General features: G+C 47.3%; 1 protein-coding gene across 1 annotated transcript in view; it reads left to right on the top strand.

Annotated features, from left to right (window-relative positions):
- Positions 1-24,644, top strand: part of PLCH1 (phospholipase C eta 1) — a 68,107-nt gene extending 43,463 nt beyond the window's left edge. Inside the window, exons 9-23 of the mRNA XM_054385770.1 lie at positions 951-1,122; positions 3,482-3,589; positions 4,681-4,842; positions 8,005-8,076; positions 9,744-9,838; positions 10,500-10,597; positions 11,955-12,134; positions 12,228-12,335; positions 13,074-13,198; positions 13,996-14,080; positions 14,800-14,946; positions 16,575-16,654; positions 19,988-20,047; positions 20,567-20,935; positions 22,794-24,644. Coding sequence (XP_054241745.1) covers positions 951-1,122; positions 3,482-3,589; positions 4,681-4,842; positions 8,005-8,076; positions 9,744-9,838; positions 10,500-10,597; positions 11,955-12,134; positions 12,228-12,335; positions 13,074-13,198; positions 13,996-14,080; positions 14,800-14,946; positions 16,575-16,654; positions 19,988-20,047; positions 20,567-20,935; positions 22,794-24,644 — 3,712 coding nt within the window. The remainder of the gene's footprint in view (positions 1-950; positions 1,123-3,481; positions 3,590-4,680; positions 4,843-8,004; positions 8,077-9,743; positions 9,839-10,499; positions 10,598-11,954; positions 12,135-12,227; positions 12,336-13,073; positions 13,199-13,995; positions 14,081-14,799; positions 14,947-16,574; positions 16,655-19,987; positions 20,048-20,566; positions 20,936-22,793) is intronic.
- Positions 24,645-26,002: the final 1,358 nt, after the last annotated feature.

Here is a 26,002-nt window from a genome sequence, read left to right as displayed (position 1 = left end):
CAGGGAAGTTCTCCTTAAAAATTAATACTGTAAAAGTCTCTTACCTAAGGAAAAGATTTAGTTTCAGTAGGAAAATGGGAAAGCTGATTCAAACATGAGGAAATGCTGAGATGTGGAGTGATATTTGGATTCTTTTTCATTTGCCATGGTCCTATATAATAATAAATTATGAAAATCATGGAGTAGAACCAAATTGACACAACAGCCTCAACTGATGAGTGGGTATATGGAATTCTGAGTAGTTTAGAGAATAAAGGGAAAAATCATCCTTCTCTTTATTAAAATAAGTGATTCAAAAGTGAGGGTGTGGAAACCAAAACAGTACAACAACAATAAAACTCCCCAAAAAACCCAAACAAACAAAAAAAAACCCCAACAGAACAAAAAACCTGACCCAAGTTTTGATGTTATTGGTTTGGAGTAGGAGGTGCTGATTTCCAAACTGAAGGAGAGGGCTCTCTATGTGGTGTCTAGTTGGCACCTGGGCTTCCTTGCCTATAGTGTTCTGGGGTTGCCAGGAGTTTAGAGAGCAGTGGGGCAAACTGGTGGAAGAAATAGGCTGAATGAATAGGTTGATATGAAGAAATAGGTTGAATGAGGAAAACAGGCTGTTTCATGAAAAAAAATAGATGGTTAAATACAGAAACACTCTCTGTAGCTCAGTAAAGTTTCTGGTGCTTGGGAGAGTATTCTGGAGATCATGAATCAACTGCAAGGAACTACCTGAGGCGTTCTGACACAGCAGGGATTGGGGAGTTCAGCTGCAAGGGACTCCCTGAGGCATTCTGACAGGGCTTGGGGGATTCATGTGCAAAGTCCTCCTCAAGGAGAGTTTGTTTCCACCCCTGAAGATACAAAAGCAAACTCTTTGAACCGGTGTGTGTGTGGGAAGCTGTGAGGTCTTCTCTCTCAAGATAGAGTGGTGTCAATCTCTGGGGTTTTGTTTCTAGGTTTCCTGTGATACTGTCTATTGAAAACCATTGCAGTATCCAGCAGCAAAAGAAGATTGCTCAGTACTTGAAGGAAATATTTGGTGACAAACTGGACTTGTCATCTGTAGTCACTGGAGATTCCAAGCAGCTTCCCAGCCCTCAAAATTTGAAAGGGAAAATCCTAGTGAAGGTAACTTGCTATTTGGATGTTCAAAATGTGACCAAAACCATCTTGTGACATTTATTGTAGGCTTTGGGTTGGCTTTGGAGAACTGGTTCAGCAATACAGGTGCAGGGGGTTAGAACTCTGAGCTTTGCAGGGACACTTAACAAAGTTTACCTTGGACTCGGCCAGTGTCCCAGAGCACTTCTGCAAGTGTTTCAACAGGGGGGTGATACCAACAGCAGTGGAGAGAAAATTCTTATTATTAACCACAGAATCATAGAATTATTTCAGTTGGGAAAGCTTTCTAAGATCATCCAGTCCAACCTTCAACCCAACCCCACCATGACCATCAAACCATGTCCCCAAGTGCCATGGCTATGTGTTTCTTAAGCACCTCCAGGGATGGGGACTCCACCACCTCTCTGGGCAATCCCTGACTAATCCCTGACCACTCTTGCAGGACAGAATTTTTTCCTCATCTCCAACCTAACCCTCCCCTGGCACAGTTTCAGGCCATTTTCTGTCACCTGACACTAGGAGGGTCTTATCCAAGAGTCTGAAAGTCTGAGGGGGGTGCTTGCTTTTAAACCATCGCACCAGGAGAGCAGAGAACTGATAAAATGCAGGGTTATGAACAGCAGGAGCTGTGACCCAGTTAGCTGAACCTGGGTTTTTTCTCTTTTGGGGGATTTTGTCCAATCTGTCATTAGTGGATATTGTTCTGTTTGGTTCATATCATAGAATCACAGAATGGGTTGGATTGGGTTGGAAGGGACCTTAAAATCATCCAGTTCCAGCCCCCTACCTTGGGCAAGGACACCTCACACCATCCCAGGTTGCTCCAGGCCTCATCCAGCCTGGCCTTGAACCCCTCCAGGGAAGAGGCAGCCACAGCCTTCCTGGGCAACCTATTCCAATGTCTCCCCACCCTCACTGGAAAGGATTTGTTCCTCATCTACAGTCTGAATCTGTCCTCTTCAAATTTCAGTCCTACTATCCCTCTAGTACCTAAACACCATCCTACAATCCCTTCTTGGCCAAAGTATTTTGGAGTAATATCAAAGCATCTGAGAATTTCTTGGCTTCTCTTGCATTTCCCCTCACCCTGCTATGAGCAGTAGCTCATGAAATGAAACTGTTTCCATGGTTCATCAGCCATGGTTCTGATAGAGGAGCCCTTCAGAAGGTGGCTGGAAGAAGCAGTGAGGGAGGAGGCCCCAGAGCACTGGAGTTAGTCTTGTGTGCAAGATTCATTGTTTGCTCCTCTTGGTACAAAGTGAGTTGCTCTGAGAGGAATTTCAAAGACCAAGATGAGTATAATGAGAGAGAAATACAAGAGAAGCCTTTGAGAGGTGGTTAATAAAGTTGGGGTTGTTAGATTGATGAACTTTGACACATGGGGGCAATTACTTTGCTGTGAGCTCTTCAGACACTACTTGCTCTGCCTTTGGCCTCTGTATCAAGCTGGCTACAAGGAGTCACAGTTTGGGTTTGCTGTTAGCTGGAATGCATTTCAATGCATGTTACAAAACTGACTCTGAGCCGGGCAGCCTTGGAGTGCTCATCTGTGACCTTGGGTTTCACTGAATGGATGTTGTCTAACTGCTAGTCAAAGAGCTGTGCCAGCATGGAGTGTTGGGGCTTCAGGGAGCCACCAAAATCCTGTGTAATGTCAGCCCTGCAGCCAACCCCAGCAAACCTGCCCTGAAATGCTCTGCCAAGGCATGGAAGGCAAGAGAGCCTTGGTTCTGGGCTCTTCCTACATGACCTCTGGAGCTGCTCTTCTAGCACATTTCCATTTGTGCCTTTAGTTTGACATAGAGCTGTTGGAGTGAGTCCAGAGGAGGGCCACGAGGATGATCCCAAGGGCTGGAGCAGCTCTGCTATGAGGCCAGGCTGAGGGAGCTGGGAGTGTTCAGCCTGGAGAAGAGAAGGCTCCAGAGGGACCTTAAAGCTGCCTGCCAGTGCCTGAAGGGATCCTGCAGGAAGGCTGCAGAGGAACTTTTCTGAGGGTGTCTAGAGACAGGACAAAGGGGAACGGTTTGAAGCTGAGGCAGAGCAGGGTTAGACTGGAGCTGAGGAAGAAGTTCTTCAGTATGAGGGTGGTGAAACTCTGGAACAGGCTCCCCAGGGAGGTTGTGGATGCCTCCTCCCAGGGGGTGTTGAAGGCCAGGTTGGAAGAGGCCTTGAGCAGCTGAGTCTAGTTGAGAGGAGTCCCTGCCCATGGCAGGGAGATTGGAGTAGGTGAGCTCTGAGGTCCCTTCTATCCTGAGCCATTCTGTGATTCTGTGTACATGAGAAATAGTTGAGGAATGGTCTGGTATAGTCTTTGCATAACACTGAGCAATGTGAATTTGTTGTGAATGGCTTTGCCTCATTGTAGGGTAAGAAGCTGCCATACAGCCTGGGAGCAGATGCTGAGGAGGGAGAAGTTTCAGATGAGGACAGCGCTGATGAGATTGAAGATGACTGCAAATTAAAGCCCTGCTATGTATGTGCCCTGCACAGCTCCCAGAGCTCTTACATCTCCACATCTCTTACCTGCATGCTCCATCCTCCTACTTACAGTGGTTAGCAGATGAGAGTTTTTAACTTTGATTCCTAAGTCAGGCCCATAAAATACAGGAGCTGTGTAATTCCCCCTTTGGATATGGAATGGCACCACTCAGAAATGCACTTTGGCTTTTAAACCATAGCCAGAACAGATTTGAGCATTAGACTGAAAGCACTGATGCCAGCACTGGACTCTTCAGTCCAAATGTGTAGCCCTCATTCTGAGGTGTAAACCATTTTTACCTTCAATCCTTCTGTTCTTTTTTAGCCCCTGAAGATTGCTTTCTGTTGCCTTTATTTCTTAACTCCTCGTTAATTTCGATTTTATTACCATTATATTGCTCCTGGTTTTATTACCATTTTATTGCTTAAACAAAGGCAAACGTTTTTTTGCTACAGGGACAAAGGAATGCTTGGTGCCCACTTTTCCATAGGATCCATTTCTATTTTAAACCCCTTATGTAAGAGACTGGTTTGTGTCTGTATAATCCATTGACTGCTGTTAACAGTAGCTGCTTCCTCTTTCTTACCATGAGGAGCAGGAACCTAACGAAGCTTAGGTTGTCTGATGTTCTTGAGGAAGTGTGCAAGTGCATTAGCTGAGAATCCCTGCCAGGAGCTCAGGTTTGTGACAGGTTTGAAGCAAATTACTAACACCAGGCTCTGGGGTGATCTACACGGTCACCTGTGCTGATCTACCTGGTGGCTTGTGCTCTGGTTAGACACTGCAAGTTGTCAGGAGGACTAAAGTTAACAAGGAAAAATGAAATGGCAGTAAAAGCCACCAAGAGAAAAGGCAAAATCAGGCAGGGTTAGGGAAGGAGCTTTTTCTTGCACAGAGAAAGGAAATGTTGGGAGTACTGTGTGGCCTGAGGTGTGTAATGCTCCATCAGGCTGGCCCAGAAGCAACGGACATGATCATGGAATCATTTTGGTGGGAAAAGTCCTGAAAGATCATCCAGTCCAACCATCAACCTAAGGCCACTGTGGGCAGCATCTGCTTCAAGTGGATTTCTTGATGTCTTTCAGAGTAATGGTGCAACTCAGCACCAGGTGGAATCTTTCATAAGAACAAAACTGGAATCTCTGATCAAAGAATCCCAAATCAGGGACAAAGAAGACCCTGACAGCTTCACTGTGAGAGCTCTGCTGAAGGCTACCCATGAGGGGTTAAATGTTAACCTGAAGCAGGTATGTGGATTTTCCCCCTTGCATGCTCTGCTGGGTCTTACAGCACAGTATGTGTTGCACATTTTGCAGATGAGAAACCTGATAACTTGTGAACAGCTCCTGAGAGTGTTTTAGCCAACTTGGAAGTGTTTCAGGAAAACATCTAAGGAGGGAACTTGAATAGCCAGGCATGAGGAGTACATTGTTTGTGTGTTCTAGTCTGGTTTGTTCCTTGTTCAAACTTGGAAGTGACTGATTCAGTAAGTACCAATATTGCAAGCATGTGTCAAGCAGTTTGGGTTGTGTCTAGCTGGGGAAAGATCCTTCTTCTGTTGCCTTCTGGTCCTATCAAGACTGGCTGTGGCAACTGGAAGCATTGCCTGTAATGGTGATGGCTCTTTTGTTGAGCCCTAAAACACAGGATTGTGTTTTTACTGCCCTAAAAAGGTTGTTTTGTTTTTCTTTTCATGACTGTGTTGTCAAGCTGCTGTAGATCTAGACAATGTGTTTCTTTTCCTTTTTGACATCAAACTATATTTGTAACACAAGGAAATGAATCAGAATTTTGAGGATGTCAGTAAAGAGTGCCTTGGATCCATGGTCACCTCAACCAGTGCAAACCTCAGCTATATTAAATACAGAGGCAGAGGTTCTCTGGGGGATGTACCAGTCTTGAAGGTCAAGCACATGTAGCTCTGCTCTCTGCACATCTTCCCCTTCTCTAGAGGTTACTAAGAACTACAGAAACCCTTTCTCCAAGGCTGGATCTAGGAAGACTTTTGCCTGAAGCCAGGCTTGACTACAGAAAGCAGACTCAGCTTGTGCTGATGCTTGAGACATCAGGGGCAAGCATAGGGGTGTGTTGTGGTGGGAAGAATGCAAAAGATGAAGCCATCTGACATGACAGACAGGGTTTATTTCAGGCTGTGGATGTGCAGAGTGAGAACAGTCAGCTTGCCAGCTCCCCCTGGCCTTCAGGAGGTTTGCAAAGTAGCATTTCAGAGAGGTAGTAACTCTGATCAGATATTCACAGATTGCATTGGCTTGGAAGGGAGCCTTAAAGGTCTTCTTGTCCAAACCCATGCAGTCAGCAGGGACATCTCCAACTAGAGCAGGCTGTCCAGGGCCCAAGTCTGATCTCGAATCTCTCCAGGTATAAGGCTTCAACCACCTCCCTGGGCAACCTGTTCCAGTGTCTCACCACCCTCATTGTGAAGAACTTCTTCCTGATGTCCAACCTAAATCTGCCCTGCTCCAGTTTCAAACCATTGCCCCTCACCCTATGACCACAGGCCCATCTGAACAGTCCCTCCTCAGCCTTCCTGCAGGTCCCCTTCAGATATTGAAATGCTGCTAAGTTCCCCTTGGGGCCTTCTCTTCTCCAAGCTGAACAACCCCAACTCTTTCAGCCCATCCTCACAGGAGAGGTTCTCCAGCCCTCTGATCATCTTGGTGGCCTCCTCTGACTTTGCTCCACCAGGTCTATTTTTCTCTTGTGTTGGGGTTCCCAGAGCAGGACACAGTACTCCAAGTGAAGTCTCCCCAGAGCAGAGTGGTATGAATCATATCAGTATTGTTTTGTGTTAGAATAATTCCATTTGGCATGTTGTCTGGCAGCTGGAAAATGCTTGGCCCCTAGATAGCTTTTGAGGGCATAGGGAGATTTGTTTCAAGAATGCAAATTTCCGTAAGGTGTTGGCTGTGATGCCTGAGATTAGCCAGGAAATGTCCCTGGCATGGCCAGGATACTGCAAACACTCCAGTCCTGCAAGTGCCTCCTTCAAACATCTGCCAGGTAACAGTAGTAAGTGAGAAACTGTCTGATGCCTGGTTTTAAGTTACTAAGGGACCTTCAGAGATCTCTTCCCCTGCTGCCACAGGCCTGTGTGCAGACTGATTGTATCTGACTGTTGCTTTCAAGGGCCTTAAAGTAAAGCAGAGTTGAACAATTAGTAATAATAAGTTAAAAACCACTGGAAGATGAACTTCTAGCAGCTGTTGACCTAGGTGGGAGAAAATTAAATGGTTAAAGGTTGTTATGGTTTGGTAATTGTGTAGCTCATCAGTTAGCTTTGGTGTTACAAAGCCCTTCTTTAGGAGTTACTGTGGAATTGATGTACCAGGAAAGGATCTGTTGGAAATTTTCCTACTTTTTTGCTGGTCAACTCTCATTTAAAATAAAAGCAAAGCATCTACAATGTCACTTTCTGTTCTAATCTTCAGTAATTCTCAAGCTGGGCTTGGGAGAGTGAGGGGGGAAGGCAATGTGTGCAGTGCTGGCAGGCAGGCCTGATGCTAGATGGGGTTTGCTGTTGGATCTGCACTCCTCTCTGGAAGGAAAAACAGTACTTTGTCTGCTAAGGCTTCCTCCTACCTTTTACAGAGACTTTCAGCCTGAGCTGGGAACAAATCTCTGAGCTTAGATAGAGAGGTTATTGACCTTCTGAAGACACCTTCTTGTACTCTTCTCTTTACAGTAGCCAAGAAGTGAATTCCAGCTCAGTGCTGAAGTGCTGAAGGAATATTCTTCAGCACCTTTAGGTCTTTCTTTTGCTCTTTGGGAGAAGAAGAAATGTGCTTTCCTGACAGAATAAGCTAGATGCTGCCAGAAGTTTTCAGAGTGATGCCCAGGGGCATGGCTGTATGTGAACTTCTGACCTCAGGCTGCCTCTGAAAAGTCCAAGTTTCTCTGTTAGGAGATTTTAGTTTCCCTCTTTGCCTTTGTGGCTGTTTCCCAGCACACTTTGAAGTGTTGTTGTGTTTTGTTGTTGCTTGCCCCTGTTTGTTAGACTGGGTTTTTTTTCTATGTGGCTGGTTGTCTCCAGTGCTGATATTAATATTTTTCCTTGCTGTTAGAGGATTGCTGAGCTGTCAAGCATAGAAAGTAGATAAAGACGTAAGGGAAGTCCTGTAATGAGATTTTGGATTTCAGTTTGTGTTTACAGCTCAGTCTGTTGTGTTTAGACTTTTATTAGATATAACTTAGACTTTTATTAGACTTATACATTTATTAGACTTAACTTATTTAGCCTTAACTCACTTTTATTCTCACTGAACATTCTCAGGGTGACATACAAGAGCTTTTCTTAGACTGAAATTGTGTCTCATAGAGACTTTCAAGACTCCTTCAAGATACTCCTGCAGGTATCTAGTTACACTTTTTGTTGCACTTTCTCTGCACAGAACCTGGACTTGAAAGAAGGTGGCAAAAAGTCTCACAGTCGATCCTTAATGGGCAACTTTGGTAAGCACAAAGTAAGTACCATGAGAGATCCAACCTTTTGTTCCAGGGACACTGAGGGTGGTTTTTGCTTTGAAACAAACCTGGGGTGTATGGGGGGCAGTGGGGAAAGACTGCATGGTTAAACTTGGTGTATCTATTGCTCCTCAGAAGAATCTTAGCTGCTAGGAGTATTCATAGAGTTATAGAATGGTTTGGGTTGGAAGGGACCTTGAAGATCATCCAGTTCCAACTCCCTTGCCATGGACAAGGACAGCTTCCACTAGGCTGCTCAAGGCCTAAGGCCTTCAAGGATTCTCAGGTATGGAGAACCTTGTAAAGATGCTCAGACAAACACAGATCATCTTCACTGGTGGTGTGGGGTGGCTGGTTTCTGACCAAACAGCAAATCAGCAGAGCAGTGTAGATCTGTGCCTTGATGTGCTCTTGTTTTCCCCCCAGCTGGCAGAGTTGGTTTCAATTAGGGTCCAGTTTTACCCTGTTTGGTCCACTGGGCAGTGCCATGCAGAGCACTGTTTCTGTCCCTTCCTTTAAGTGACTGCTCTGAGCACTGGGCTCCTGCTATGCAAAGCTTTGTTCTTTCCTAACCTCTCCATGGGTTTGCTTGCAGCAAATGTTTGTGTGGCTTCTAGGGCAAACTGGCTGCTTTGCTGGCTCTTCACCAAGGCAGCTCTACTGAATATTCCAGTGGGTGTGAGTGTCCATTTTCCAGCTGCACGGAGAGCAGCCACCAAAAGGGACACTGCATCCATGTTTCCTCCCATTCCCAGATCCCCACAAATGTGTTCCTATCATCTGCCTCCTCTGTTCCCACACTCCCACGGTGCCTCGAGGCTTGGATTTATTCAACATGCAGGCTCAGCATGAGCTGATGGAAGTGAAAGCTTCCTTCCTCCCAGGGTCAATTAGCAGATGCCAAATCAATCAGCAGAGGTTGGTCATGATGCGGGCAGGCAGCAAATCTGTGCCACCAGCGGCTTCCTCTGCCCCCAGCCTGCTGGATGCCTGTGTTCCTCTTCAACTCTATCCCTGGTGAAAGCTGCAGCCAAGCAGGGAGCACAGAGGAACTGATCAGCTGAGCAGTGGTTTAGGAAAACCAGCAATTAAGAAATATTTCATCAGCCACCAGCTCCTCTGCCCTGAAGCCAGCCAGGAGCTGTCATAAATTCTCTAGACAGACCACAGCAGGGCTCACCTTGATTAGCAGCTTACAGCAGTTTAAAATGATCCTATTGCTGTCATACCCTTTACTTCCTCAATATGAATTGAGATCTGCAAGCACCTGCTCTGCATGGGACTGCACACTTCACACTGGTGGCAAAATAAATGCTGTGGGATGGGATGTCACAGAGAAAAGTCAGCCCCTGAAAAGTGCTGGCTACACTGAGGGCTGGGAAATGTCTCAATAACTTAATTACTTCAGCTAGTTATCCTAATGAATACAGCAGGTTAGAAAGCCCATCTCACACAATTCCAGCATGGTGGGGGGTTGGAAGAGACCTCTGGAGATCATCCAGTCCAACCCCTCTGCTAAAGCGGGGCACCCACAGCAGCTTGGCCCAGGGTCACAAGGTGCCGGCAGGTTTCCAACCTCTACCGTTCTATGGTTCTATAAATTTCTAGACCCAGCCCATAAACTGATTAATTGCTTGATTGGCTCTGCTGGATTCTTTCCCAACAGAAAGCTGTGAAGGCAGCAGCCAAATACCAGAGTGCATCAGATGAGGAAGAAAGCCAGCAAAACTCCTCTGGGAAGGAGGTGGGGCAGCTGCACAGGTAAGCTGTGAATCACCACAGGTTTCCAGCTCAGTTAAAGCTGGAGTCATGTTTGTTGCTACCAATATTTATGTAATTTCCTCAGGGAGGCCTTGTTTTTAAGAGCAGGTCATTGATGAGTCTGCTGTTGGGGGATAGCTTGCTGTGAGTGCTGCAGCCTGATATTCTGATTGTAGATTTTCCTAGGCTGCAAAGAGCAATTACCCTCAGACTGCAAAGCAGTGTGGCAGTAATTATCTGCTGATGAGAAGATGCCAGTGTGCCTGCTGCACACTGCAAAGTGTGCTCAAAGAAAAGAGTTTAGGCTAAATAAGGGCACCTCACAGCCCAGCCAACTTTATTACATCTGAGAAGGTAAAGGAAAAGCAATCAAAAAGGTGCCATGGAGAATGGGTTTGGGGCTGCTGAAATGCTCCACTTGCAGACACAGCTCCAAGCTCTCTGCTCTTGTGGGGAAGGAGCCAGGGTGCAGCTATTTCATTAAGTCTGAAATGAAAGCTTTGTGTTGTCTGACTACAGAGGTACAAGGGCAAGAGTCACCTGTTTCCTTATTTCCTTATAGCTGAAAAGGACAGAAAGGGGGAGGGGGGGGTGGTGTTCAAATATACCATGAACATTTCTGCAGCATGCCTGACCTGTGGGATATCTCAAACAGCAGCAGGCTGACACGGAGAAGGAAAACAGTGAAGCTGTGCCGAGCTCTGTCTGACCTGGTGGTCTACACCAACTCTGTGGCAGCCCAGGATATAGTAGATGATGGTAAGGCTGGCATGGCATGAGAGGATGGCATGAGAGTCACATCTGCCCTTTTCTCTGTCTGTGTTCCCAAGATTTCCCTTGTTTACCCAAGATACTTTCAAAGCAGAGTAATTAGTGACCTGCTCTTCTCTCTTAATTGCTGAGAGTCACCAGTGGAGTCTTGCATCTGGGAAAGAATAACCCCATGGACTAGTATAAGTTGGGGGCTGATGTGTTGGAAGGCAGTCCTGGGTAAAAGGACCTGGGAGTGCTGGTGGACAAACAGGATAACCATGAGCCAGCAATGAGTCCTTGTGGCCAAGAAGGCCAGTGGTCACCTGGGGTGCATCAAGAAGAGTGTGGCCAGCAGGTCAAGGGAGGTTCTTTACCCGCTACTAAGGCACAGCTGGAGTGCTGGCTCCAGTTCTGGGTTCCCCAGTTCAAGAGGGACAGTGACTTGCTGGAGAGGGTACAGCAAAAGGCTACAGAGATGCTGAGGGGACTGCAACTTCTCTGTGAGGAGGAAAGGCTGAGAGAATTGGGAATAGCTAGTCTGGAGGAGAGCAGCCTGAGGGGGATCTCATCAATGCTGATCAATACTTCAAGGGTAGGTGGCAGGAGATTGGGACCAGGCTTTGTTCAGTGGTGCCCAGGGACAGGACAAGGGGCAATGGGCACAAACTGAACATCAGAAGTTCCATCTAAGCATGAAGAGGAACTTCTTTAATTTAAGGGTGCTGGAGCTCTGGCAAAGGCTGCCCAGAGAGGTTGTGGAGTCATTCCAAACCCACCTGGTCATGGTCCTCTGTGACCTTCTCTAGGTGACCCTGCCTTGGCAGGGTGGTTGGACCTGATGGTCTCTAGAGGCCCCTTCCAACTCCTACCACTCTGTGACTCTGTGAACTAGAAAAGATCTCTGGATTGTTCAGAATCTTCAGAAACTTATGTGAGAGAGAAAAGGGTTGTGTGCTGCTGTTGATGTGTTACAATGACAGGAGCAAGATCAGAGCCCTGCTGGGCCCTGTGTTCCCCTGGCTGTGAGTAAGGTAAAGGTGATCATGGTGCCATTAGTAGATGTCTCTGGAGAGTCTTCATAGCAGCCATGCCTGGAGAACTGCAGGGGAAAAGGTCCTGGCAGTTAGCTTGAGCTCTTGCTTGCTTTGAGTCTGGAAACTTGAGGGCAGGACAAAAGACCCTCCTGGGAGGGGAAGCTGGTGCCCTTCAGTTCTGCAGTGCGCATGATTTGTGTGTGACAGGGCAGCCTGACAGGGCAACTCTGGGCTAAACCTCATGTACTCCTTGTTTAATAGCAGTGTAACTGAGCAGTGGGTCCAGGGACTGCTCTCCAACTCTCTTGTTGGTTCCACACCACACACAGGATCGACAGGGAATGTGCTGTCATTCAGTGAAAGCAGAGCCCACCAAGCAGTGCAGCAGAAGGCTGAGCAGTTCATGCTCTACAACCAGAAGCAGCTCACAAGGGTCTATCCATCAGCCTACAGGATTGACTCCAGCAATTTCAATCCTTTGCCTTACTGGAATGTTGGTTGCCAGTTAGGTGAGTGTTCCATGACAAACTCCTCGTCAGCTCTTGTGCCTGTCTTGAGTAAATATTGATCAGTGACTCCTGGGTTTTCTCTTTCCACCACAGTGGCACTCAACTACCAGTCTGAAGGACGTGTGATGCAATTAAATGAAGCAAAATTTAGGGTAAATGGCAACTGTGGTTACGTCCTCAAACCTCAGCAGATGTGCAAAGGTAATGTCCCACTGTGCATTTAGTGCTGTGTCAGGCCTTCAGAATGTGGCTTCATGGTGAAGTTGTGAAGATACAAGAAAGCAGGAACACATACAATCTGTCAGATTTCCATACATCTAAATCTTAGGTTGTAAATAAAACAAGTTATGGATCCATAGAATGCTTTGGGTTGGAAGGGATCTTCAAGATCATCCAGTTCCAACCCCCTGCCATGGGCAGGGACACCTCCCACCAGCCCAGCTTGCTCAAGGCCTCATCCAGCCTGGCCTTGATCACTTCCAGGGAGGAGGCATCCACAGCCTCCCTGGGCAACCTGTTCCAATGTCTCCCCACCCTCACTGTGAAGAATTTCTTCCTCATCTCCAGTCTCAATCTCCCCTCTTCCAGCTCAGAACCATTTCCTCCCATCCAATCACTCCCAGCCCTTGTCAAAAGTGCCTTCCCAGCTCTCTTATAGGTCCCCTTCAGGTGCTGGAAGACTACTCTAAAGTCTCCCTGGAGCCTTCTCTTCTCCAGGCTGAACAGCCCCAACTCTCTCAGCCTGCCCCCAATTATCTCTAAGTAAGAGAGCTGTTACTCTCCAAGTAACTTACAGATTAGTAAGAGAGCTAAGTTACTCTCTAGGTTACTAAGTTATTCACTTCTGACTGCATTTGGGCTCTGTGTATGCATTTTGGGGGACCACATTTATTCTGTATATCTTTTTCCTTACACTTCTCGTTCTTTGCCATCTTTTAGGCACATTCAACCCCTACTCTTCTGATCCACTTCCTGCCAGTCCTAAAAAGCAGCTGATTCTTAAGATCATCAGTGGACAGCAGCTACCAAAGCCTCCAGACTCAATGTTAGGAGACAGGGGAGAGGTGAGCTACTCTGATACCAACAGGCACTTCTGTGAGAGGTGCTGGGGTGACCTGGCAGTATATGACTCAAATAAACTTTCTGCTTAGTTAAACACACCAAGAAATATCAGACATTGTTGAGCTTTTGGTCACTAAATGTTCCCACACATGATGTTCATTGGTTGGACTTGGTGATCCTGAGGGTCTTTTCCAACCTGAATGTTTCTGTGATTTGATTCTGTGTTTAAGAACTGGTTTGGTTTGTATTTTGGAGGTGGCTTCACTAGATTTTTAAATAGCTCCTGAGACTATAAGGTCTACATCAACTGATACTTCATGAACCATAGAATGGCTCAGGTTGGAAGGTGCCTTAGAGATCATCTACTCCAATCTCCCTGCCATGGGTTGCCTCTCAACAAGACTCAGCTGCTCAAGGCCTCATCCAACCTGGCCTTGAACACCCTCCAGGGAGGAAGCATCCAAAATCTCCCTGGGCAACCTGTTCCAGGGTCTCACCCTGTACTGAAGAACCTCTTCTTCAGCTCCAGTCTAACCCTGCTCTGCCTTAGCTTCAAACCATTCCCCCTTGTCCTGTCCTGCACACCCTCATGAGGAGTCCCTCTGCAGCCTTCCTGTAGAATGCCTTCAGCTACTGGAAGGCAGCTCTAAAGTCTTCTCTTTTCCATTTCCCATGGTTGTGCTCTTGAAAACTGATATGAGTGAAGGTTTTGGTGAATTTAAATTAACCCTCTGTGTGAATTTTCTTTAGAATTGACCTCCTTGGCTTACTTTTAAAATACTTTGTTTTTCAAACACAGATAATCGATCCCTTTGTTGAGGTGGAGATTATTGGGTTGCCTGTTGACTGCTGTAAAGATCAGACCAGGGTGGTTGATGACAATGGTAAGACAACCTAGCTGGCTTCCTCCTCTCACAGAAAAACCTAAGTCATTAGAAGTGATTCAGTATCTGTCATTACTTTCTACACTGCAAAGCTGCTCTTTTGATGAAATCAAATGATTTTAACAAATTAAATTTTGCTTTCTGGACAATTTCTGGTGTGGGGAGACAGGCTAGAGGTGAAGGACAAGAACTGCTCACTACCATAGCTTTCTCCTGGGTTGTTCTAAAAATCTCCTTTATGCAGAAGTTCCTCATTTATATAGATGTATTAAAATATGGGTAGAATTTCACATGCAAGGAAAATAAATCATGCCCTAGGCAGTTTCACTGCCACCTCAGCCTTTGTGGAAGGAGATGAGTAATAGAGTGGAACAGCTTGTTGCAGCAGGAGAGGTGGCCACCAGCTCTCATAGCTCCAAAACCATGGAGAAAAAAGGTAATTCCTGTTTGGTTTGGACTGTCTTTAGCCTACCATAGTTCTGCAAAACAACAAACCCCCTTGGTGTCCCTGCCAGAACCCTTTATTTTGTAAAAGCAGTGCAAGAGATAATGGGGATGGAGAGTGCCTAGATCTAGATGAGCAACAGGGAAGGAGATTCCATTTGTCTGCTTGGTCTGCTTGGTTCTTGTGCCTCTTGCTAAGCTATGCATGATGAAAATCAAGGCTAGTGCTTGCTCTGGACTTCTTTCCCAAACTTGCTGTTGTGTTTGCTTTGCAGGGTTTAATCCTGTTTGGGAGGAAACACTGACTTTCACCATCCACATGCCTGAGATCGCTTTGGTGCGGTTCCTTGTCTGGGACCACGATCCCATCGGGAGAGACTTTGTGGGACAAAGGACTCTGGCCTTCAGCAGCCTGGTCCCTGGTTAGTCCTGCTTCTTTTCCTCAACTTAGAAACCTAGTTGAAGTGCAAACACCTGGGAACTTAAAGATGAGAGTATCAGCATAAGATAGATGCTTATACCTCTTACAGAATCACAGAATGGTAGGGGTTGTATGGGTCCTCTGGAGATCATTGAGTCCAACCCTCCTGACCAAGGCAGGGTCACCTAGAGAAGGTCTCACAGGAACACATCCAGGCAAGTTTTGAATGTCCCTAGAGAGGGAGACTCCACCACCTCTCTGTGCAGCCTGTGACAGGGCTCCAGCACTCTTAAATTAAAGAAGTTCCTCCGCATGTTTAGATAGAAATTCTGAGGTTCAGTTTGTGTCCATTTCCCTTTGTCCTGTCACTGGGCACCACTGAACAAATCCCCATCCTCCTGCCACCCACCCTTTAAGTATTGATCAGCATTGGTGAGATCCCCTCTCAGGCTGCTCTTTTCCACACTCCCCAGCCCCAGTTCTCTCAGCCTTTCATAGAATCATAGAATCAAGAAGGCTGGAAGAGACCTCAAAGATCATCGAGTCCAACCTGTCACCCTACACCTCATGACTATCTAAACCATGGCACCAAGTGCCATGTCCAATCCCCTCTTGAACACCTCCAGGGATGGTGACTCCACCACCTCCCTAGGCAGCCCATTCCAATGGCCAACCACTCTCTCTGTGAAGAACTTTCTCCTCACCTCCAGCCTAAACCTCCCCTGGCACAGCTTGAGACTGTGTCCTCTTGTTCTGGTGCTGGTTGCCTGGGAGAAGAGACCAACCCCCTCCTGGCTACAACCTCCCTTCAGGTAGTTGTAGACAGCAATGAGGTCTCCCCTGAGCCTCCTCTTCTCCAGGCTAAACAGTCCCAGCTCCCTCAGCCTCTCCTCATAGGGCTTGTGCTCAAGGCCTCTCACCAGCCTCGTTGCCCTTCTCTGGACATGCTCCAGCAATTCAACATCTTTCCTAAACTGAGGGACCCAGAACTGGACACAGGACTCAAGGTGTGGCCTAACCAGTGCTGTGTACAGGGGTACAATGACCTCCCTGCTCCTGCTGGCCACACTATGCCTGATGCAGGCCAGGATGCCATTGGCTTTCTTGGCCACCTGGGCACACTGCTCACAAGAGAGATGTTTCAGTCCCCTCAGCATTCTTGTAGCCCTTTGCTGTACCTTCTCCAGCAAGTCCTTGTCCTTCTTGAACTGGAGAGCCCAGAACTGGAGCCAGCACTCCAGCTGTGGCCTTTCTAGGGGGTGAAGAACCTCCCTTGACCTGCTGGCCACACTTCTTGATGCACTCCAGGATTTCGTTGACATTCTTGGCCACAAGGGCACATTGCTGGCTCGAGGTCAAAGAGAGTCAGACTTCAGGTATCAACTTGGGCAATCCTTCTGCCCTCTTAGGGTGGCACAGTCACCACTGCTTGAAGGAGTTTGGGTGCCTGTGCCTTTGGAAGTGATTGCTGGTGTCTTATTTAGAACTTTGTACTGGGTGGGGCTTGGAAACCATGGGTTTTACCCAAGGTATAAGGTGCTTGCTGTGTATATTTCCCTTTTGTAGGCATTTCAGTGCACAGCATGCAAAGTGTTGGTCATTTGTGGTGCTCTGGTTTTGTTTCCCTAGGCTATCGCCACGTGTATTTAGAAGGGCTGACAGAAGCATCCATATTTGTTCATATCACCATTAATGAGATCTATGGAAAGGTAGGTGTGCCTGGAAATGGACCTCTTCTGCCACCTTCTTCTTCTTGTTTGAATTCTTCTGGTAAAAATGGATTTTAAGATCCCACAGAACCCCACAGCGTTTATCTTCTTTGTAAATGGATCACACAGCTTAGGCTGGTGGCATTTTGTACCCTGGATGGGCAGCACCTGGCTCTCTCTGGCACTGCTAAGGGGTTAGGTTTGGACAAATTACTCATCAATGGAGAAGTACAAGTCAGGGGCTCTGTTCTCAACTTGATGTCTTCATTTTTATACAAATGTGAAGAGGTTGGGGTGAGTCCAGAGGAGGGCCCCAAGGGCTGGAGCACCTCTGCTATGAGGACAGGCTGAGGCAGCTGGGTGTGTTCAGCCTGGAGAAGAGAAGACTCCAGGGAGACCTTACAGCTGCCTTCCAATACCTGCAGAATCCTCCAGGAAGGCTTCAGAGGGACTTTCATGGGGGTGTCTAGAGACAGGATGAGGGGGAATGGGGTGAAGCTGAGGGAAAGCAGAGTTAGACTGGAGCTGAGGAAGAAGTTGTTTAGTATAAGGGTGGTGAAACACTGGAACAGGTTGCCTAGGGAGGTTTTGGATGCCTCCTCCCTGGGGGTGTGCAAGGCCAGGTTGGATGAGGCCTTGAGAGGCTGAGTCTAGTTGAGAGGCAACCCTACCCATGGCAGGGAGATCGGAGCAGATGAGCTCTAAGGTCCCTTCAAATCTAATCCATTCTATGATACACTGCTGAGCATCAAGGAAGCAAAATGCAGATCCTTACTGCTGGTGTTTTCTCTGAGGAGCACTGAGCTGGGATACCCACTGAGAGCACAGCCATGTTCAGTAAAACACTGGGCTGTCTCCAGCTGAGCTGCAGCAGTAACAGCATAGGCATGCTGCTGTCAGAGTGCTTAGGAAGCAGAAGGATGTAGCTCAGTGTGTGTTTAGGAGATCCTTGCAGGAGATCAAGAAGGAGAGCATCACAGACTGGTAGTCTTAGCATGCTGGTACTTAGAAATGTTCTTGCTGTTAGCACCTAACAATTATCCTGTCTAGATAGAGAAAGACATTTCATAGACTCACAGAATGGTTTGGGTTGGAAGGAACTTGCAAGATCATCTAGTTCCAACTCCCTTACCATGGGCAGGGGCACCTTCCATTAGGGCACTGTGTTCAACTAATTCTACTTTAAGAGTAAACCCTGAGAACTGTTAGTGCATCCCAACAAGGTCTCAGACAAGCAGTGAATTTAAGCAGTGAAATCTCTCAGGTTATAGTGCAGAATTTTGCTGGTCTGCAAAATTTCTGGTTGTCAAATGTTTAAACAATGAAAACAAACCCAGAGTGCTCTTTCTCTGAACTTCAGCTGCCTTCAGGAACAGTTTGCAAGAGCTTTTTGAGGGCTGGAGCTCCTCTCCTATGAGGACAGATTGAGAGAGTTGGGCTGTTCAGTCTGGAGAAGAGAAGGTTCCAAGAAGACCTTATTGTATCTGAAGGGGGCTACCAGAAATCTGGGAAGGGACTTTTTTGGGTGTCAGGGAGTGATAGGACTGGGGTACATGGAGCAATACTAGAAAGGGGTAGATTTAGATTGGATTTAAGGAAGAAATTCTTCCCCATGAGGGTGGTGAGAGACTGGCACAGGTTCCCCAGTGAAGTGGTGGAAGCCTCATCCCTGGAGGTGTTTAAGGCCAGGCTGGATGTGGCTGTGAGCAACCTGCTGTAGTGTGAGGTGTCCCTGCCCATGGCAGGGGGGTTGGAACCCCCTGACAATCCTATGATTCTATGATTTTCTATACATTTTTGTATATCTACACATATCTTATATCCAATAATATCTCTGTTTGGAGCTTGTGCATTGCAGATAAGTAGCACAAAGAAATTCAGGCCATACTCAAGAGAATGCTGAACTAAAGTAGCACTTTGTAGAGATAAAAATAAAGGAAAAACAAAGACAGAAACAATCCCCAAGCACTTTCATGAAGGGTATAGGTTAAAAAGCACAGTTTGCCCTCAGCCTTTCTCCCTCTGCAGAGGATGTCATGTCACATACATGAGGCCCCAGTGCTGTGAGAACCCGAGGAAAGCTCAGTGGAACAGAGAGCGAAAACAACACAGAGGAAGCCCAGAGGCTGAGATTTGCTCTAGTTCAGATCCTCATTTAACTCCACTGTGTTTATCCTCACTGATCCCTTTAGATACCTGCATGATCCTGTGATGACTCTATAAATCCCTTGGATGTCTGCCTGGCTCTTGGCATCTTGTCTCAGCACAGGCATTCAGTGCACTTGTCTGCCCCAGCAATGTTCCTCCTGCCAGGGAGGACAGCAGCAAGGCAGTGGAGGGAACAGCAGTGGCCATTCTGTGCTACAAAGAGAAGCTTTTAGTGTTTAAGGTGGATTTTATTGTGCCTAAACCAGTGTAAAAGCAACAGCAGTGGTGAGCAGCTTGGAATGCATCTGAGATACTTCTGTACACCTATGGTACCTGGGTGAAATCACAGCCAGTTTTGGTGAGAGTCTGCTGGGGAACTTCTTTGGCCCTTGGCTCATGGGCTTCTGAAAGAGGAAATACACTCAAGAGAACCAGCAGAATAGGGAAAACAAAAGATGTGTGTGGGGGCAGACAACCCACTGAGACTTGATCTCTGCACCACTCAGTCTGTTCATCTAATGCCTGCCTTAATGATAAGCTGTGTGGTTGTTTGTAGCAGTAACTGAGTGCTGAATGCATGTAGGCACTCATTCTTCAGCTTGGAGAAGAGGAGGTGGACTCCATCAGCATGCACTTTGCCCTTGCTGGGCACTGGTCTCCCTTAGAGCAGCCTTCCAGTACCTGAAGGGGGCTCCAGGAGAGCTGGGGAGGGACTTTTGACAAGGGCTTGTAGGAAAAGGGAGAATGGCTTTGAGCTGGAAGAGGGGAGATTGAAACTGGACATTAGGAAGAAGTTCTTTCCAGTGAGGGTGGGGAGGCACTGGAACAGGTTGCCCAGGGAGGCTGTGGATGTCCTCTCCCTGGAGGTGTTCAAGGCCAGGTTGGATGAGACGTTGAGCAACCTGGGCTGGTGGGAGGTGTCCCTGTCCATGGCAGAGGGTTGGCACTAGATGATCTTTAAGTTCCCTTCCAGCCCAAAGCAGTCTGGGATGCTATGATCCAGTGATCCTTATCAGTGAGGATATCTGGGCAAGTTTGAGAGGGGCTGACATTAGACTGAAAAATAGCTTTAAATCCTTTGCTGTAAGGGGTTATGGTTGCAGCTGCCTTGCTATTGCCTTCTTTCCTTGCATCACAGCCTTAAGAACATTAGCCAAATGTATTTGCACTTTTTTTTCCTTTCAGTGGAGCCCTTTAATCCTCAATCCCAGTTACACAATCTTGCACTTTCTAGGAGCCACAAAGGTAGACTCCATCAGCATGTACTTTGCCCTTGCTGGGCACTGAGCTTTATCCAGTGGTTCCAAAACGCATGACCTGCAACTCCCAAACTCTGCGTCATTCTTCATCCAGCCTCTGGACGTTTGAATATTGCTTTGGTGAAGCTCATGCCTAAACCTCCCAAGTTCATGTGTAGCCTGTGGCTGCCATACACTTCTCACAGCCTTTTCACCTCTGATTAGGAGACTCTGAGCAAACTGCTCTGCTACTTGTGCCAGGCTGCCACCCTAATGAGGAGAAATCTGGTAACTGTGGCAGGCAACCACCCTAATGAGGAGAAATACAGGCATGCATGAATTGGTGGAGACCTGTGTTGATATTCCTTGCTCAGAGTAGCTGTGAAGTGCTTGGTGTGAATTTTTGCTTTGCCACATCTTTAACTTTGTCTTCATCATTCATGAATAAGAGCAGCTTTTTTTGGTTACACTCCTTATCTAATGTTCTGAACTCACTCAAACCCTTGGGTATTCCTTCTCCTTTCAGAACAAGCAGCTGATAGGACTGAGAGGGCTGTTTAACAAGCCCCCTAAGGCCAGCTCTGCTGAGAGCAGCGGGCACTACATCCGGAAGCGCTCTCTGGGCGAGAGGATTCTCCGGCGCACGGCCAGCGCGCCGGCAAAGGGCAGGAAGAAAAGTAAGATGGGCTTCCTGGAAGCTGCTGAGATCAAAGACAGTGCATCTGAGCCAGCAGACCTGAAAGACTTGAAGGATGGAGTTGTCAGGAGGACAAGCCGGAGCTTGCAAGCACGCCCTGCTTCTATGCCCGTCGATAAATATCTCCTTGTGGAGCTGCCGTGCCCAGGAGATGAACCTGCCCAAGCTGCCAAAGGAAAAGAAAATGCATCTGGTAAGGTGCTTCCAAAATCAATTTTGAGGTTGTAAGTTGAAATAGTCAACTCAAAGCCAGACTGGGCAGTGAGGGTGGTGAGACACTGGAACAGATTGCCCAGGCAGGCTGTGGATGCCTCCTCCCTGGAGGTGTTCAAGCTCAGGTTGGATGAGCCCTTGAGCAGCCTGGGCTAGGGGAAAGTGTTCCTGCCCATGGCAGAGGGTTGGAACTGGATGATCTTGGGTCCCTTCCAGCCCAAACCGTTCTGTGATAGTCTGTTAAAAGGCTTACTTCTGCAGTCCCTGTGCAAGTAGTTTGTTCAACTCAGATGAAGAGTTACTGGGCAGATTTACCTATGATTGAAATATTTTAACAGCTCCTTCAACTCTTTGGTAAGTGACCTCCTGGAAAACTGGCTGTTCTCCAAACTGGGCAAGGATTTCTGGAAGTGCCCTTCAAAAGAAACTTGCCAGTTTCTTTTCAATTACACTTCATCAGTTTCTAGTTGGCTTCTTATCCCTTTACTCATGGAAACAGCTGCTGGCATGCTGGGATTTCTCTCCCCATTTTCAAGGAGGAAGAACCCCATGCAGCCATATGTGTTTGTTTTTATTTTTTTTTTTAAATAGTGGGTGCAAAAACTAATGGATAGTGTCAAACAGGTGTAAAAAGGGTTAAAATAGGTCAGAGTTTGCATCCCACAGTCTTGAACTGGGGTTGTTCAACCTGGAGAAATGGAGACTGAGGGAAGACCTCCTGACTCTCTACAGCTCCCCAAAAGGAGGTTGGAGACAGGTGGGAGTTGGTCTCTTCTCCCAAGGAACAAGTGATAGGGTAAAAGGAAATGGCCTCAAGTTGCACCAAGGGAGGTTCAGGTTGGATATCAGAAAAAACTTCTTCGCTGAAAGGGTTCTCAAACACTGGAGCAGCCTGCCCAGGAGGTGGTTTAAACCTCGTTCCTAGAGGTGTTTAAAAGTTGTGTAGATTTGGTGCTGAGTGACCACAGCACCAGCCTTAGTAGAGTTGAAGAATGGTTGGACTTTATGATCCTTGTAGGTCTTTTCCAACCAAAATGATGGTATGGTTCTACAGGAATAGTCCTGGCTTTGAAAGGCTCCCGGGAGGGCAGCAAGCTCAGTGTGTTTGACTGAGCTGATAACTGTTTTGCTGGAGTATTTCACAGAATCACAGAAACATTCAGGGTGGAACAGACCCTCAGGATCACTAAGTCCAACATGCCTCGTTTCACAGTATGATGGTTTTTAACAGAGCTGTTTTGTTCTGTCTTTATTGCCATGCTTCTTTGTAGTACAAATCTGACTAGGAACACAGCTGAAGGTAATGCCACCTGCAAGCCCTGCTCTGGTACCTCATCAACATTATTTGCAACCAATATTACATCACCTGCTTGATGTAATAGACATCCAAAGGAAGTTTCAACGAAGTGCCTGCAGTTGTATTTTTCCATTTTTTCATGTCCCATGGATGATTTGTACTAAACCTGCACAACCCCATAATTAAGTTCTGTCACAACTGTACCTAATTTTGCGTTCTCCATTTGTCTGTCTGAGGACAAAATAGGTGTTCAGACACAGAACCCAATCTTGTGTGTGACTAACATGTTTCTCATTTCATTTAGCCAACATTGAGGACGCTGCAAATGGGCAAGAAACAAACCTGAAAGACTGTGGTTCAACAAATACTCTGAGTTTGGCATCTCAGTTGATGAAGAATGACCAAAAGGAGACCTCAGTTGATTCTTTAGTACCGCCTCTGCAAGAGCAACCTGAACATTTAGTTTTTCCAAGTGTGGCTGAAATTAATCACCTTGTAGACTGCCAGGAAAATGATTTCCCTGATGGAACTGTGCCCCTCGTGCAGGGCTCTGATGTTGACATTTCCACAGAAGCACCGTGTGACAAAAACTGTGCAGACCATGAGCAGGATGATGGCACAGAAGGGCCTAAGGGGGAGCAAATAACTCTTGCAAGGGCTTCCCACTCTAAAAATGTAGAGGTGGAAAACCACAGATGTGACATGATGAAGGTCAGCCCTGCAGAACCTCCTGCTTCAACAGATGCTTCCCCTGCCATTTACTCTGCTGTTGCTGCCTTGCACTCCACCTCAGCCGTGCAGGACAGCGACATTTCTCGCCTGATAGATGAGGTGTCCTTAGCCACCGAGAGCCAGATGGACAGTGCCGTCTCGGCCCTGATCAGACAGCTGGATGTCACTGATGACCAAACCAACCTTACCAAGGTCTCAAGCCTCCATGGCTCCAGCAGTCAGACCTTCAGCATGCTGGCTACACAGCCACGTGTGCCTACTGCTGATCTCCACAGTCCCTGCAAGCACAACTTTCTCACTGCTCAATCCACCAAGTCCCCTTTGTTCTCCACTCCAGATCCCACCGCACTCTCCAGCCCTGAGACTGCCGAGTATTCCACGTACACAATTATCCATGAGGCCACTCTGACACCAGCTTCTGAGTATAAGACCCACAGTGAAGCAGCTTGCAAGAAAAAGTTAAGTAGCATAGAAAATAACCTGGCCAGTTCTCCTTGTCCTTCACCCCTCTCTTTGCTCAATGCGAATCCCAGAAGAAACCATGGAACAAAGCCTGGAACGAGCTGGGAAGCCCCTGAGTCTGCCACTTCTTTTACTTCTAACAACCTCATCTTTGAGGAGACTCTCGCTGACCCTCTCACTGGTGAGACTTCAGAGAGCAGCAGCCTTGTAGAGGTAGATGGAGATTCTCAAGATGATCTGGTCACTGCCTGTGAGTACAAAAGGGAAGACATGAGCCAGTTGGCTTCCCCTTTGAAACTGAGGCAAAGGCAGCATGCTGGACATGGTGGTGGCAGGTCCTCTGGGAACAGCACAGCTGTTGAGCTCTGTTCTGCTGCCCTGGGCTGCTCAGATCACTTCAGGACTGCAGGCCCTCAGCTCCCTTTCCCCATATGTGCAAATCTTGGATTCTTGTATCACCACCATGCAGAGAAGCAGACAAAGGTAACCTGTGCCGCTGAGAGCCCCCAGCTCAGCACACGCTCCCCACTGCTCCACAGTGCTTTGGCTTTCCCACCTCACTCAGCCATCAAGCAGACCAGTCCTTGCAAATCCAAGAGTCTTGGGGACTTGACATCCGAGGACATTTCCTGCAACTTTGAAAGTAAGTATCAGTACATAAGCAGGAGCTTTGTCTCCTCGGGCATGAGGGACAAGAAGCTTGCTGCTATGAAAAACTTGAGGCCGCACTCCACAGACGCTCTGACAGAGCAGCTGAGGAAGCTGGTGTCCCTCGACCAGGAGGACATCCAGCAAACCCTCTGCTCCAGGCAGGTTGATGAAGACTGCCCAAAAGCACTGGTCAGAAAACTCTCCTCCAGGAGCCAGAGCAGAGTGCGGAACATCGCCAGCCGTGCCAAGGAGAGGCAGGAGGCTGCCAGCAAGCAAAAACCTTCCCACTCGAGTAGCCTCACAGGGGTTGTCCTTCGCAACAAGCCCTCAGCATCTCCTCACATTATCAACAGGCACTCCACAGGCTCCTACATAGCCAGGTACCTGAATGGCTTCCCTGGGGAGGACCTGGAGGGCCGTGGAATGCCGGAGGGCTCCTGCGCCACCTTCCACTCCGGCTATGACGACCGCTTGTACTCCCATCACCCTGTCCTGCAGCTGGAGCATAGCACTGAGGACCAGCCTGAAATCTATTTCCTGCTGAGACTGTAGATTGTATAAATGTACATTTTCAAAGTTTACAAAATTGAAGTGAAGGATTTTTAGCAAGAGACCCCCTTTGGAGGGGTTAAGTTATTTAGAAATGCAATTTCGTGCTCCTGGTTCGGACCTGTGTAAATACAACCCACGCTCCACCCTCATCTGTGCAGTGGTTTGGGTTAGAAATCACCCCCAAGGGAAGTCACCTGGGGACTGTTTGCATGCAGTGAGCGTTGGTAGCATCGTTTTGTATTTGCCATGCTGTGCTCAGGAGCCTAACACTGCAGTAACTGCTAGAGTATTGTCTTCTCCTGCTATTCGGAAGGATGTTTTTAGTGCTTGCTTTTGGCCCTTGGTGAGAATTCTCCTGAGCCTCCTGCTTTCTGTTACTGTTAGTGTCCTTGGGGGTCCTTGGACAGCCCCAGAATGAGCCCCATCCTTAGCATCACTCTGCCTTGGACTCCATTGTTCATTTCAGACATGATTCAGATTGCAGAGCTCGGGGTCAATCCAGACCTGTCAGTCCCCTGTAGGTTTGTCCTTCTGCCCACTCTGTGAAGTTGTTTTCCTTTCTGGTGGCCGTGTTTGAACGCTCAGAGTGGGATGTTGGAGTCCTTCTGCATTTATGGCTGGAAAACACTGGATTGCTGCATTTCTTTGGTTCTGTCTTTTTGCTCTTGGCTGTGTGTGTAGCTTTGGTACAGCAGAGCTGTGCATTTGTAATTTCCTTGCTGAATTGGTGCCAGTCAGTGGGACCTGGCAAGCTGATGTGGTAGAGCAACTATTTTGACTGTCTTGTCTTTTTCTATGAAGGCTGAAAGTGAATTGGGTGAGCAAACCTCAACCACTGAAGCTTCCCTGGAGGGAACAACAGAGCTTTATTTTGGTTTGAAGATATTCTTTGCCTGACTATAATTTTTTTCTGAGCTGTACAAGATGTACCTTTTACCTCTTTCTTTTGTAATGCAGAGTATTATTATTCTTGAAAACGTTATTAAAATAGATTTCTAAGCACTTGGTTACATTTTTAATGAAGCTTTAGCAAACACAGTCCTGCTGAAACAGTAGTTAGTGATTGCAGGCAGCTGGTTTGTGGATCATCTTGAAGGTCTTTTCCAACCTTGGCCTCTTCTCCCAAGTAGTTGCTAATGACAAGGCAAAAGGAAATGGCCTCGAGCTGCACCAGGGCAGGTTTAGGTTGGATATTAGGAAGAATTTCTTTACAGAAAGTGTGGTCAGGGATTGGAACAGGCTGCCCAAGGAGGTGGTGGAGTCTCACCATCCCTGGAGGTGTTAAAAAATGAGTAGATGTGGCACTTCAGGACATGGTCTGGTGGTCATGGAGGTGTTGGGTAGAAGGTTGGACTTGA

This window comes from Indicator indicator, chromosome 13 (assembly GCF_027791375.1).
Source record: "Indicator indicator isolate 239-I01 chromosome 13, UM_Iind_1.1, whole genome shotgun sequence".
NCBI lineage: Eukaryota > Metazoa > Chordata > Aves > Piciformes > Indicatoridae > Indicator > Indicator indicator.
The sequence above is the reverse complement of the archived record's forward strand: the minus strand, read 5'-3'. Positions and strand labels throughout refer to the sequence as shown.